This window comes from Acipenser ruthenus, chromosome 6 (genome assembly GCF_902713425.1).
Source record: "Acipenser ruthenus chromosome 6, fAciRut3.2 maternal haplotype, whole genome shotgun sequence".
NCBI lineage: Eukaryota > Metazoa > Chordata > Actinopteri > Acipenseriformes > Acipenseridae > Acipenser > Acipenser ruthenus.
In genome coordinates, this window is record NC_081194.1 from 5,759,530 (window position 1) to 5,775,125 (window position 15,596).

The window sequence follows — 15,596 nt, forward strand, 5'->3', positions numbered from 1 at the left end:
TCCCTGTCCACTAAGGTATACATTTTCCCCCTGTAAACATTTCTCGAAAAACACTTTGGAAACGCAGCCTTTTGAAGATATTGCACATCCACAGTGTGCTTTTGAGGCAGTTCTACAGACCGGGTTATTGAAGAACAGCCACCTGGTTGTCAGTATTGTAGAAATCAATAATTTTCCATGAAACCGAGAGCTCAAATCATCATCCAAACTGGCTGAACCCCAAACCTGTGCTGAATACCACATGTTGTACATTTCCATCAGTAATTGGTTTGAAATTAGACTTTGTCAGCTGCATTTAGGATTATGAGCTGGCTGAAGTTGGTCTCTCCAAATCAAAGTGATGTAGAAAGCTGCCTTCTGTAATAAGTGTCCAGTGCAAGGAATGACAGAAGAGGGTGTTAAACCTGGGACTGTTGAAAATAATAAACATGTAGACCAGTTGCAGATTGTAGACCACTGATATTGAAAAGGGGTGTGATTGAGTGTTTTGGTGCAGGTGGAAACGTGGCATTACCATGCAACTATGCTTTGATGGTATGTCATTGTATGTTCAAAACAAACCTGATGTGGCTCTTAATGCTGCAAGAAAATAATCAGTGCAACTAATCTGCTTTTGTGTTTGTCATGGATGAATAACACTGATGGAAATGCTTCCATACTGTGCTTCATGCTGGCATTCTGTGCTCAATTGGCTATTTGTGTTTGTTCAGGGAAAAAATAGAAACAGCAACACAAAACTGAAAATTGAAATCGAATGTCACAAAATCTAGGCAAGGTTGAGGAATACTTTTGTCTGTATGCATTGACAGACACTATAAAGTACTGGTTTTATTTGGTACCTCTTCTTCAAAATACAAAGCAACTGTACAATATAGATAATTTGCTACTGTTATTTTATATGAAAAAAAAAACAGTGCTGTATATCTGTCAAAGGATACGCATAAGTATCACAGCTTGAGATCACAAAAAGCTTTAAGCAAAAAGCCAGAATGAAACCGCAGTATTGTGAAGCGCATGCAAGCTCTTGAGCATACACTACGGCATCTGTATGTTCAGATACACTGATTGAAAGTTTATTTAATTAAAAAATTGCAACATAAAAAAAAGACCAGAGTTAAAATGAGTTTTATTTGTCTGTCAAAATCAACAGCTGTCAATTATCATATATATATTCAGTTTATTACACATGAGATTAATAGATTGATCTAGAAAATATAGATTTAAAATAACTATTTAATTCCCAAATTCAATGTTTTTATAATAGAAATAGTATGTGCTAGATGACATTAATTTTATTCTTGTAATTTACCAATGCTGTAATAATCAATAAAAATGCTTTTCTGTTATATATTTGTGTTTCACAAGAAACAGGTATTCTATTGTATTGGTTGAATTGCACAGTTTCCGTGCATGTGATGAATGGCACCTGGGGATCATCAAAATACCAGCGCTATTTATAAAGAGCATGTTGTGAAATCGTTTCCCCTGTGTAGAAAGGGTGTCTGCTGGAAGTAGTGTACAGTATGTTCCAAATGCATGCTGATCTCTTGACTGAATAGAAGTGGAATTATTTTTCTTTTATGCAAGATAGATAAAAGCATTCCATGGAACCCGATGTGAATGAGCACTTGAACAGGCCAGCCAATGAGGCCAAGAGTATATAGCTGCAGAACGAAGGCTCTCACAGTGTAGCTCTCACAGTGTAGCTCGCACAGGGTAGCTTGCATAGGGTAGCTTGCATAGGGTAGCTTGCACAGGGTAGCTCACACAGGGTAGCTGACACACGGTAGCTCACACAGGGTAGCTCGCACAGGGTAGCTCACACGGGGTAGCTCACACAGGGTAGCTCGCACAGGGCAGTTTGTTTTAATTTATTTTCATTGAAATTCAGCTTCTGGGCAAACTTTATTATGTGAACTTGTGCTTATGGCAATCTACAGATTTAATCACCTGTACTTCTAATATAACTTTTCCTTTTGACTTTCTACTGTAACACATTTAGATTAGTTTCACATCAAAATAATTTCTTCAATTGTTATGATTATATTATTCTTAGTATTATTTAAAGACTGTTATCATTTGCACAAAACAAATCACAAAGGTTTGAGAGATCCGACTAATACAGCGCTTTCCCTAATGCTGTATTCAGGGCTGCAATTGTAATACTGTGCTATTTGTGATCTGCCTTATAACAAGCAAGCAAGTGGTAGTGAAATAATAAAATGGAGCAAACGTGAGACATGGCCATGCCATCTCATAACCAGTACAGTGATATGAGTTATTTTGCTCCTATCTACTGTATGTTATTTTCAGAAGAGCTGGGATATGATCAGGAGAGAGAGACAGGTCAGAGGAATATATATGATATGTTTCTGTAACTCTGTGCTCTGCGCAGTCTGAGGGCCAGGGGCAGTCTGTGACAGTGGTCAGTGTCTAATATGGGCTGCTGCATCAGGTAGACATAGAAGCCCCTGAACACCTTTGCAACTGACAGCTAAAAATAGAAAGAGGCAGGCGATTGTGACAAATTATTCAGTAGGCCACCAGACTGTGTGCCTGCAGAGCACTATCAAAGTGGGAGGCAAGGTGGTGATGAGAAAACCACCAGTCTGCTGGTGGATTCCAGCCCATTGTGTAACAAACAGTGCCACCCACTGGCACTGACCTGGTATTTCCTATGCCTATGTTTTTCATTAGAAGAGAAAGAACTGACTTAGGTAACGCGTAACAAAGAGCGACTGTACCTATTCTCATTAGCTGTGTTTACGTGGAAAAGGCTGTGCTGCTTCATTTTGTCACTATAGTCTAGCTCCAGGTCAACAAAGTTAAATGGTAAATGATTACATTTGTGAGTTTATAGTTACAGTATATATGACATATTTTAAATCACTTTCACATGCAAATCAGCTGCATTAAATGAATATGCCTAAATCATAAGTAATGCAAGCATTGGTAAAGCATGGTTTTGACTTAACTGTAGTAGTTTTAAAATTATTTTGAAAAACTGTAAGTTGGACAGGTCTGTGGCAAGTCTGGTGTGTGCTTCTCATTACACATTTCAGAAAGCCTTTTTTTAAAATCTGTGTTTATTTGTATTTATTTATTTGGCAACAGGTGCATCTTTAACTTCTTACAAACTAAAACACTGACCTAGAGCTGTTTCAATATTGAATAAAAGAAGCGTTCCACCAGTAAATAATCAGAGTTCCAATTCTCTTGTTTACACATAGTTATGGCACACTGTATGCACACAGCACACCTGGTTTCTGAATCACTAAACCCTGATGTAAAGCATATCCTAACATGTGGGTGGTATGATTTCCATGTTTAAAAAATATTTGAAATGGATGTAGTGATCATAATCTTGTAATGCGTGCAAACAGTGCTAGCAGCACCAATATATATATTATTTCTCCCCTGTACATTGCTTTGTACATTCATTTTGCAAGCCATCTCCAGAAGGGTGATACAAATGTAACACAAGTATGAATTGTTTTTATACAGCATTTTTACAGCATTGAACATGTAACTATCGAAATGAACCCTAGCCATGTCATTTTATAGTGCACAAAATGAAATACTAATTCTGTTTTAGCTTTACTTTTAAGATTATTTAATAATGATCTACTAAAGTAAAAAATAGCTGTTACTGTAGCAATACAAAAAATACTTCTGAAATATTCACCTGCTGCTTATTGCTTTATTAAATAGTTCAAGATGTTGCCTACACTTCTTTGTGCTGTTTTGCCATGTATGCACAGTGTTGGCATTTTATAGCAAAGAAAGGACTCTAGTTGATGCAAAAATACCCAACTTATGTACTGTCTCTTTGGTTAAAGCAACAATCAGAGCCAGTTGTCTCTCAGTATATTTATTAAAGGAAGAAAAGTGCTTACAACCGTCTGCCGCTGTAGTCCTGGTAAATTATATTTATTTTTAAGATGGTCTGACATCGAGTTAAAAAATGTGTGATGTAGAATGGCTGTACAAGTCAAAATATTCATGTGTTTTATTTATTTGGAAGCAGATTATTATATGCCACTGGCAGTGTCATCGGAAGAGCTGTGAAGATGATACAGCCACTTGTACGGCTTCCACAATTCCACTGAGTGCCTGGAATATTTTTCAGAACTAGTCAGGAAAGGTAGCCATAATGTGTGGCAGCAAACATTCAGTTATTTCGATGTGCAGTGAAACTCCTTGTAGAAAATATGACCTTCGTCGATGACTTGCAATAAAACTAGCCCCCCTCCCCCACATTAAAATGAGTGCGTCTGTAAAGGGGCTTATCCAGTGAAAGGGAATTGAGCTAAAGACTTTAGATAATTATTTGGTTAAGATGAGAGTGTTGAGTAACCATTTAAAACAAGCACAGCAGATAGGATTCATGGTAAATCCTCATATAGGATTCAGTAAGGAAATGGGCAAAAAAGTAAGTAGGTTTCTAATGTTTTTAGCCACTGTATAAGCTGCGGGAATGTGTGGTAATTAGGAGCCATCGAATATGCGAGGTCTTACTGTGAGTTGTCACAGTTGTGAATGTTTCATAACAACAACATTGTTGAAAAATTCTCCTGCTATCCAAATCATCTCCCAGTTTGCAGGATAACCTATGTGGAGTACTAAAATGTTGTTTTTTGTTTTTTTTTTAATGGGGGTGTCAAAGCACGATTGCTGTTATCAGGGTTTTGTCACACCATTTTGCAGCATCATTAAAGTGTCTGTCAATTATGAAGGTGACATATACAATAGACTAAAGTAATTTAGAGTATGCACATGCTGCTGCACATACCATAAAGCTCATAGGAATGTAAGAAGAGTGTGTGTGTGTTAGACTAGAGCCATTCCATTCTATACAATGACCTATTCACTGTAGTACTGTGTATTTCATGAATCTGCTATTCACTATAATTGGGATTCCAGATCATAAGAAGAAAGGTTTCTTGCTTTTGGGTAATACTTAATGCTCTATTACCATGTTATAATGCTATACAGGTAAAGTTTAGATACACAAATGTCAGAAAGGCTCCATTCATAGCACAACACAGCCTGATGTATAAAAACCACAACCTGCGTTCTCGGATTGTATCCGCTGGGGAAACTTTTATCTCTGTGTACACTCGATGAACCCTGCTGTTATCGCTTAGCTGCAATTGTAGACATGGTTTGTTTATGTGCAGAAAATGATTAAAGGCGTAAAGAAATCAATTGCATTATACTGCTTCACAATTGTGAGTGTTTTCATCAATATATGTAATTAAAAAAAAAAAAAGTTTTGAATGTCATGGACCTTCATGGTGTTTTAGGGGAGGCAGGAAAGCAAAATGGTAGAAACTACAGATCTGTATTAAAAATACACTGCTTTTAGGTATGACAGTTGATGTCAGCTTGCATTAAGCATTAAGACTTAACCAGTAGATTTTTTACAGCAAATTATCGTACAGCTTATATCGCGTAATTGTTGCCAGAACATGTTTACAGGATTTGCTTGGAGTGTTGTGTTCATGCTTTGTTTAAATTGAGTAGGAATATTTTCCACATCTGTGTTCAATTCCTTCCACTTGAGTACAATTCATTGGATGCCCTTGCTCATAAAATGTCAGTAATCTCACTTTTTTCTCATATTTGTTCTCTCTTGCAGGCAGAGGGTGAAGATAGCCTTAAAAAGATGCAGCTGATGGAGCTTGCAATTCTTAACGGCACGTACAGAGACGCCAACCTCAAATCACGTAAGGATGACTTCATGCTCTGAGCATAGGGGCAAAACCTGTAATCACCTTAGAGAGTATAATTTAAAGTATCTTAATCTCCCTCCAAAAAACATAATCCCAATATTCAGACACCAGAGGCTCAAAGGTAAATAGTAAAGTAAAAAAAAAACAAAGAATCAGTAGTTTTGGCATTGGCATCTCAAGTTTAGACCAACAGCAGTAGAAGCTGAATGAGTTTATGTATCGGGGACATTAGTTGATAACCATTTATTTTTCCTTAATGTAAAATCCTGTTTTGTGTAGACACTCGGGACTGAAAGACAGAGACAGAGTCTGGTATTACTGATATTCGTTTATTTCTGTTAGGGATGCACCGAATCCAAGTTTTTGAGATTTGGACGAATACCGAATCCATCTCAAAAGATTCGGCCGAATACCGAACCGAATACCGAATCCTATAAAAAATGTCAAGAAAACTGAAAAAAACTGTTGAATGAAAAACGGACTGGCAGCTACTAACAAGGGACGTGCACAATCTATAGTTTTGAACCTTTTAGTTAATAGTATTTTTACAACTGAATGGAAATATATCCCAGAATAAGATTTCAGTTTGAAACTTACACAATTTACCGCTAGCCCCCTCCCCCCCACAACAGAAATGTCAAAATACAGAACTGTTTACTTTACCTTTACGAGAAAGGAGAGCTGCGTCTTTGCCATAACCCACTATTTTCTTTAGTGACGTTTCAACCTGTGTCACCTGATCTGAGAGCTATGAGGAAAACATTACCGTGAGTGACCTGAATCGTCCTGCGAAATAAAACCCAATCTGTTTTGGTGCAAATGTGTGTCTTTTTATATGACGTGATTTGGTTTCAATCCATTGCAAAAAGTAGCATACAGAATAAAAGTCACCAGAGCCATCAAAACAATTACAAATACAAGATCCTTAATGGATAACAAAGCCCAGTGTTAGCAAGTAATAAAGTGTAGTCAAGATATTTTGTATTACAGTAATTTGTAGTCTGTGCTGTGATTGTGATTATTTTCTAACTAGATATTTTCTTCATTTTCATTAGATCGTAGTGTTATCTAGTAGTCTATTTAAATTGTTTTCCTATTTTAATATGCAACTCTGCCCTTTAGTGCTGCACTTAGCTTTCACTGCTCCGAATCACTTTGGACGGATTTAAATGGTCACTAGCTACATTGTGCTACAAACTTCTCTAACAAGCTGCATTTGTATCCAGCGTCTGTGCGGGATTATGTTTTGTTTAGTTGACACATCTATAGGAACGTGTCTTTGTGTATTGAGCAGGGAGGAGAGGAGGCGCTGCTTTCTGCAAATGAATGATTTGCTTTGGCACTCAATATGATTGCTGCACATTACTAATGACTCTTTGTTTTCTTTCCCTGCCTCTTTCTTCCTCGCTTTGTATTTCTTTTCTTTTCCTCCCCTCCCCTCCTCTTAACTGCACACAATGCTGCTGCTGCTGCTGCTGCCTCTGAACCCCCTTCTTGGGTTTCTTGCTTACTGTAGCTGCCCTTGCCTTTTCTCTTGCAGCAACAGCCCAGGCTCCTCGGATCATTACAGGGCCCACGCAGGTTCTCCCGCCCGCAGCCCTGCGCACCCCACCAGCCGGCCCGACCATAATGCCTTTGATTAGACAGATTCAGACAGCTGTCATGCCAAACGGAAGCCCTCACCCGACTGCTACCCTAGTCCCTCAGGGACCAGAGGCAGGACTAATCTACACGCCCTACGAATACCCATATACACTGGCACCAGCGACATCCATCCTGGAGTACCCCATCGACCATAGTGGAGTATTAGGTAAGCATGCCTCTTCTCTGAAGCATCCTTTATTCAGCCATGTACAAGCAGTGCAATCCTACTGAGGGATTAGGGGTATCATCAACTGTTGTCTTACAGGAAACATGTCCTTTTTAGTATTAGTTTGCAATACAAAAAAGCTCAACTAGGCTATAATACTTTTTTCCCTGCTTAAGCTCACAGAAGTGTGTGATATGAAACCAGATTATGTATCCCATTAATTTGGTTCCAGATCCATACATATTCTATTATAATAAGTGGTGAGCATTTTGTTTCTATGGGCTCACCCAGTTGAAATTTCTCATAATAACCAGTCGGTTATTACGGGAAACAGACGCTTATTAACACCGGCAACAGAGCGTGACCCCAGCACGACCCCAGCACGAGCTGTCAAGCTGAAAGGAATTCCAGAAGCAGCACAGAACTTTAGAAATGTGGCAGGATCACCAGAGATTATAAAAAATACTGCATGGGGTAGTGTGTGATAAATGAGAATGGAATGGAATGCTTGAATAGACATATTGGGATGCTTGGATAGAGGTCCAGGATGCTGTTGATGATGTAGCATCCCACCTCTCCAGTGGACATTCAATTCTTATATCACACACTACCCCATGCATTATTCTCTATATTAGTAGTAGTAGTATTTGAATAGCTGACCTGCTTATGGCAAAGGGATCCAGTGAATTCACTACCAGCCCTACAGCAGCCCAGTGCTCTAAGCTCTACAGTATGTGCAAACTATTTACTTCACCTTCAGTATCAGTTTAAATAAGGCAGGATAGTACCATTTCAAAGAGGCTGCCTGAAAAAGTGTGGTCACATACTATTGTATGTATCCCCAATAAAGCATTAGTTTTATGCATGACTGAACTGACACAATGGACTGTCACATGTTACACTGTACCATAAGTTAAAGCACAATGCACTTAATGACAGAGAAACTTATGTCAGGCTGCCACAAAGAAACCCCCGCAAAGAAGCTTACAAAAATAAGAAATGCTGTATGAATTGAACATTTACAGTATTATGCATGTTGATATGACAGCAGGGGCTGAAAATACCCATCAGTGCATTCACTGAAACTGAGAGCCAAACTGAACGAGTGAAATTGCTCAAATTCAAATAACTACAAGAATGTGGTGCTGTCTATGCTAAGAAAACATTCTATATGTTATGTATTCTCTGGGAACTGTTTACACAAGTGCACAAAATATTTCCGAATAATTACTTTAAGCCTGAACTGTCATTATAATACCTTAAGGGAGTGGAAGTATCTGTAATAGCTCTGATATTTAGAGGCATTCATGCTAATATAAAAGAGGCATGCTTTATTGTAATTATGTAATTTTGAAGCTCTAAAACTTAACTTAAGTAGTATCCGATTTCCAATGCAACATTTATGAGAATAACTAAAATACATTTACATTTCACAAGGTAACTGCTGATTAGAATAAAATGTTTTGCAACCAAGAAAACCAAGACAATATAGCTTATTCATGCTTGAGGTCTAACTGCAATGAAATGTTGAATTTAAAATACTAATATGCTATGTTCAGATACCTAGGTCAATTTTCCCTCTATAGATGTATGTTGTCCCTTAATTATTCCAAATTATTCATTTTTGTATTACCATTTATAGACTAGCAAGTAGTGTTGTTGATTACTTTTGCTAATTTACATAACATGTTTTATTCTTTCTAGAACAGTAACTGTCTAATCTAAATCCATGTATATATTCAGATGAGTTGTATATAAAAATGAAATACAAATCATAGTTGAAAGTCTTTTAGACATTTATCTTCATACAAATAATCAGCCATGCAAACCGTCATCATGTCAGGGTTTGTGCATTACACACTTTGCAGTGAAATAGAATTTTTAATTGCTGTATTGATCATAATACCCTTTTTATTTCAAGTTGCTTTCAAAAAAATAAATATAAATTAGAAATTGTTAAAATAAGAACAGTTAGGTGCAGGGGGGACAAATGACTCACATAAACAATGAAAAGCTAGATAGCAACCATGAGATAAATAATGTAAAATTAATCAGACAATAAGGGTGTATATATATATATATATATATATATATATATATATATATATATATATATATATATATTAGATTAAACAAAACATGCTAACCCAGTTTTGAGTGTAACTGTGTATATACAGCTATTGCCAAAAGTTGTGCGTCACCTAGAATTTTAGGATTGAGACATAATTTAAAAAGAAATATGAACATAATGTAGATATTTTATTTAACATTGTGTAATCAAAGAAACTATAAAATGATATTGCAAAAGTCTACCTGAATCCTTAATAGCAGTACAGTATTTCATGTTAGATTTTGAAATGTCACATTTTTATTTTTAACGTAACGTAACATTATTCAACAGGTTTCAGTCGACTTTATGATGCAAAATTAGTTCATTCTGTAGGGTGATGCAAAACTTTTGGCCATAGCTGTACATATATAAGATTACGATTATGATTAAACCTGGGCCGTGTTATATTACTTATGTGGGTTAACAGTATAGGAATCTGTGTTGAGGCCACTGGCTTATAGAAATAGTCTACCTCTATAAGATAGACTCCACCTTTCTCTTAATGCAATGTTCTTTCTTGTGTAACCTATACAGCTTCCTCAAAGGCTGAAGAGCTGCCACTGTACTTTGGGTTCCATACCTGTCACATTCCAGTCACATTCCACCGAGGAGACTCCTCCTCCAGGGTTTCCTTTTAAAGAACAAATCTGCACTGTACACCCCACTTAAACTGTCCAAACTTTCCACAGTAGGGTCATTTCGGAGAGCTGCCAGCTTCAACCTAACACCGTGATGCTCTTGCATCATTGCAATTTGTTGAATGTTTACTAAAATAAAAGGCTGCTTTTCCAATGCCCACAGCCATAAATGCATTTTTATTTGTGTGCATGTCAGAGTTAAAAAAAAAAAACAACAAGAAATAAACATCATGGCATTGAGCCACATGGCAGCACAAACTCCTGGATGATATCCTTCTGTAACAGATGCAACCATGGATGAGCTTTAGATTTGCTCCGGGGATTTTTTTTTTTTTTTTTGCTTTGGGTTAAACGTGAGGACAAATTGAATGTTACTACACAGAGGATGGACTTCTCCAGAGACTAATTGACATTCCCTTCCTTTATTCTTTAGGTATGGCTTTCCCAACGAAAGGCTAAGCATTCAAGAATGGTCTTACTGAACCCTCATCAGATCTGAGTTTAACACATACTTAGTTTCACAGCTGCCTTGAACGAAATGAGCTCAGCCTAGCAGTCAGTCAGACACATGCACAAGATAACCCATTTAAAAAGAGTTACTACTGAAACCTACACTGGCAATATCTTTTGTAGAAGAAAAAAAAATGCAATATAAAAAATAAATCTCTGCATAGTGTTTCATTGACTACTAAGTTTTGGTAAAACAAAATATTAAAATACTGTGTTGCTTTACTAATCACCTAATTCATTGCAAATTCTACTTATTGGCTTTTAACCTCAATGTTAAGTTGTGGGCTAAAGAAACTACTGCAAAAGTTAAAAACTGGATTGGGTCTTAGACCATTTCAGAGAATAATCAGTATTATTATTATTATTATTATTATTATTATTATTATTATTATTATTATTATTATTAGTAGTAGTAGTAGTAGTAGTAGTCGTAGTAGTAGTATTTAAAAAAATAGATAACTGGAATCACGGATCTAGTCCTGTTGCACTCCATTGATTATGTGACTAGTAAAGCTTAAATGTGCCTGGGTCCATTCCATGTCATTAATACTGTACTTTGGGATAATACAACAATGGATCCAACAGGTTAAGGTAACCTTTTTGGAAGTGACTGCTACTATGTTATAAACTAGCATAGATATTCTCATATAAACTATTGTGCCTTAACTTGTTAATCTTCTTTTTTTTATTGCATACTTTGTAGTTATTGTTGATTGTTAAATCCTTTTTGTGATAAACCTGCTGTTGTTTGATGAAATGTTAATGAACAGTTTGTAGGTTGAATTATTATCTAACCTTGTCTTGGTAATGTTGCAATTTAACCAGGTGCGGTGGCTACTAAAGTTCGAAGGCACGATATGCGGGTCCATCCTTACCAAAGGATTGTGACCGCAGACAGAGGTTAGTTTAGTTCTGGTGTTCGTGTTTATGAGAAATGCTGTTGTTGGTTGTGATCCACTTTGCAACACTATATCTAACCAGTCCATTTTTCAACTGAAAAAGAAAAAAAGAATGACATTAATCAATAATGGCAAATGTGGATCATTCTACTGCCTTTTGTCCTTTATTTTGATGACTGTGTGGCTAGTGTGCTGTTGATGAAAAATAATGGATACTGTAAAACAGGTGTTTCAGTTTCCCCCACTGCTTTACCAAGAGAAATGCTTCAAGTTATGGTGTATTAAAAAAATATTTATATATCTTGATAGATTGGTTACATTTTAAGTAACGAACCTGTATATTTTTTAAAACAAAAGGCTTATTATTCTTACACATTGTGTATCAACATGCAATATTATTAAGTTGGTATTATCTGTTCTGGAATTCATTTGTGAAATAAAGTGCATGCTCAAAGAAATGCATGCCATTTGCAAAGTGTTTAAATTAACCATATTGAGTGGATTGGATGGTATAGTGAAACAAGCTTGCTGCTGCGTTAATTATGGCTATTAGAATTGCCTTTTAAACAGCATGTTTTTTGTTAGAAAATACACCATAAATTAAAGAGAACACGTTACAGTATTTTGCTGATGCCTTGCTCAGATGGGGAAACTGAATCAATGGGGTATTTGAACCCCCACAGGGACATTCTGTCCATTCACTTACCAGATTGGTGTTGCAAACAATTACAAGGGTTTTTCTTATTGAGAGCTCTTTATACAAAAAAAAAGATTAAATGCCACCTGTACTAGGCGGGGGAAAAACTGAAGATTTGGTTTTCTGTTCAACCTGTGTAAAATAGCCTAACCATATATAAAGTTTGCTTGATAATGAAATGTATTTTTTGCATTACCCTATTTCAACATTGTTCTGTACTGTGAGAATGGGGGAGGAGGGTATATAGACCCAGTGTCATCCTTGCTGCCTACCCTGTTCTTTATATACAGTATATCTTTTTTTAAAATGTTCCTCCCTTGCCTTTTAATTTAGTACAAGAGACAAATATCTTTCAGCAACTATGTGCATCCTACCCCCAAATCTCTGGATATCCAGTGACTGGGAACTAAATCTTTGTTTTTGTTGCCCTGCCACCTATATGTACCCTTCGACCCAGCTGTAAACTGTTAGCTAAAATAAATGACGCAATATTCAGGTTTATTGAGAGGTTTACAATTACCAGTGTTAGCGCCTCCCTTAAAACCTTCAGTGAACCGTCTTACGTATTTAGCCTATACTGTATTTGCTATGAAGAACGGCAATCACCAAGTGTAATGTATAAACTATTCACTGAATTACGTTCGTTTATATTTTACCTTATCATGATATTTCTGTTACTGTCAAATATTTGTAAACTCTGCAAAAGAAAAGAAAAAAGAATAGAAATATTTTGGACCAATGAAAAAGTTTTACAAAGGGTTATGTTGTTTGTGTTACATTCTGTTTTAAGTGCACTTTACATTTTTATGAAGAATAAGTAAGTCTTACATGAAGACGGCCTTGACTTTTTTTTTATTGTACAATTCTAAATGTTTTTAAGCTTGGTAAACATAATGCCATTTGAAACAAAAAACAAAAATTTGTGGATTTTTTGGGGGTTATTAATAGCTAATGAGTTTTACCAAACTGGGTCTAAGGGAAATGATTTATACTGGCATTTAGAAGTTAATTTTAAGTTCTGCGGTATATTAATAGGCTTTTAGGCATATTTGTATTCTTTAATTCGATGTATCGTACGTAAGCACGTCAATACAATAAGAAGATTAAAAGCCCCATTCAAAATGTTTACTTTTTACTAAGCATTGACGATTGGTGGAGGGTTGCCAATTGAAACAGCTATCTATTACTAAGCAAACAAAACTTTAATACATAATGAAATAAAACTAAAGTTGGGTACCTATAACAATTTAAACAAACTGTACATTAAATTGCACAACTGTCAAACCTGTGTGTATTGAAAACATACCTAAAGACATAGCAGGTATATTGGTTATGTGAAAAGGTATATGCATACTTTATTGTCTTCTGTAGACCGTAAAAGAAAAAGAAGCAGCTGTATCACACATTAACCATACAGTCAAAACACAATTCATAGTGGTCCTTCGGTTTGTTTTTATAACACATCTGACCACTTCACTTTAAATAACTTATACTGTATGTTTCATTTTATGGTACACAACTCTCATGAGTAATAGTTGTAAATCAGCTTGACAGCACATACACAAGATGAGATGTATGGTTAGTAAAATCCAGTGTTATTCCTGCAAATGGATGCACACAAAACTATTTTGAAGCAAGTGCAAATTAAAAATACATTTAAAAAGGCACATTTTATGAGAGGAATAAAACAATTGTAACTATATATAACAAGCCAGAAACAAATTGGCTACACAAATGATCAGTTAAATTATTATGAAGAGTTTCTTGCTAGTTTTATTCAATTTAAATTATTTTAATACCCTCTTTAAAAATCCATTGCCTTCACATGTGCTTAAAACAGGGCCCATTGCTATATGTTTACTCTGTTCTGAATCATACACTGTGAAAAATACTCTAATAAGTTACTGATGAAACCATTCATCATAATCTGTGATCTGTAAAATGGGTACAGAACTATCGGCTTCAGAGAAACTTATTTAATTGCAGCACTTTTGCAGCCTACACAAGCCAATAAAAGTTTGCCATCTTAAAGTATTCTGACTTTGCACTGAATAAATAAACCCTTTCATCTCCTCTGTCTCAGTCAGACTGACATCAGTTCAAATAAAAATGCAAAGAACCTCAGATGAAAGTGAATATAATTAAGCTGTTGAACATTAGTCTTAGAATTACTGCTGTTACATGGACCAAGTTGAGTAAAGGGGGTGACGGATGGAATTAGATTAGACCAGGTTATGAATGGACTAAAAATAAAACTTTCCCCCTGAGAACTTTTTTTTTTTATGTTTTACTCTAAACATCTTTTTGTTGTTGTTGTTGTTGTTGTTGTTGTTGTTGTTGTTGCAAAGAAAATAGTATTTACAGGTGGCTTAAAAAAATATATAAAAAATATAAAGCAGGAATGTATATGAAATGACAGCTTTTATTGTATTGCAGAGTAATAGCATTGAAATTCAAGAGGGCTATTTGTAGTAAAGAAAATATATATGTAGCATTATAGCATCATTTAGAAATTGCCTCTATTTTTGGATGTACTTTAGGGCTTTGTAAAAGTAGACTATAAAACAGCAGGACTTTACCGTGTTTATATGCAAATGCATTTTCTATAAGATTGTCCTGTAATAGTATTTCCAGCGGGATGCTTTGGCTAAAGCATTAGGCTTGGCCTTCTCCCAGCTACTACACTGATGCCTACACTGCTAGATCTACAATTTAGTATTGCTTTGTATCATGAGGCCAAGATTTTCATGTTGTTGTAAATAGAAAAAAAATACCTGAAAGGCAATAAAGTTTTATTGAACAAAAAAAAAAAAAAAATTGTTCGCCCCATCCATTTTTGTTGATCCAAAATTGTCTTCCTAAAGTTCTGATCTCTTTTAAATTCATTTCTTTTAACAACTTTTTTTTTTAAATAATCACATCCATCATCATCACTAGTTGCTTTAATGCTTGCATTTAGGAACAGTGCTAATGCATAATAGCAGTCAGATAGTGATAACTCTACACTGACTGTTGTCATTCTTCAGTATTCAAAAACTATTTCTCCACAGATTTCTTCCATCGACTGCTACTAACCATTAGTCCTGGTCATTATTTTATTTCATTGTATTTCCTTTTCGTAACATTTGCTGTGGGAGTGGACTCTCCTCATGTCTGAAATCATGATACAAAGCGGTCATGATTTTACTGCATTCTGT

General features: G+C 35.8%; 1 protein-coding gene across 6 annotated transcripts in view; it reads left to right on the forward strand.

Moving 5' to 3' along the window:
• LOC117411146 (KH domain-containing RNA-binding protein QKI) overlaps positions 1–15,596 on the forward strand; it is a 170,894-nt gene that overhangs the window by 150,988 nt on the left and 4,310 nt on the right. The window contains exons 5-7 of one of the 6 annotated variants that reach the window (XR_004545769.3): positions 5,642–5,729; positions 7,252–7,545; positions 10,190–11,703. Coding sequence is in view for 5 of the 6 variants with exons in the window: in XM_034018340.3 (XP_033874231.1) it covers positions 5,642–5,729; positions 7,252–7,545; positions 10,190–10,293 (486 nt within the window). In the remaining variant the exon portion in view is untranslated. Of the gene's footprint in view, positions 1–5,641; positions 5,730–7,251; positions 7,546–10,189; positions 14,741–15,596 lie in introns of those variants that run through there. The other 5 variants (XM_034018344.3, XM_034018341.3, XM_034018343.3 and 2 more) reach the window with 5 other exon arrangements.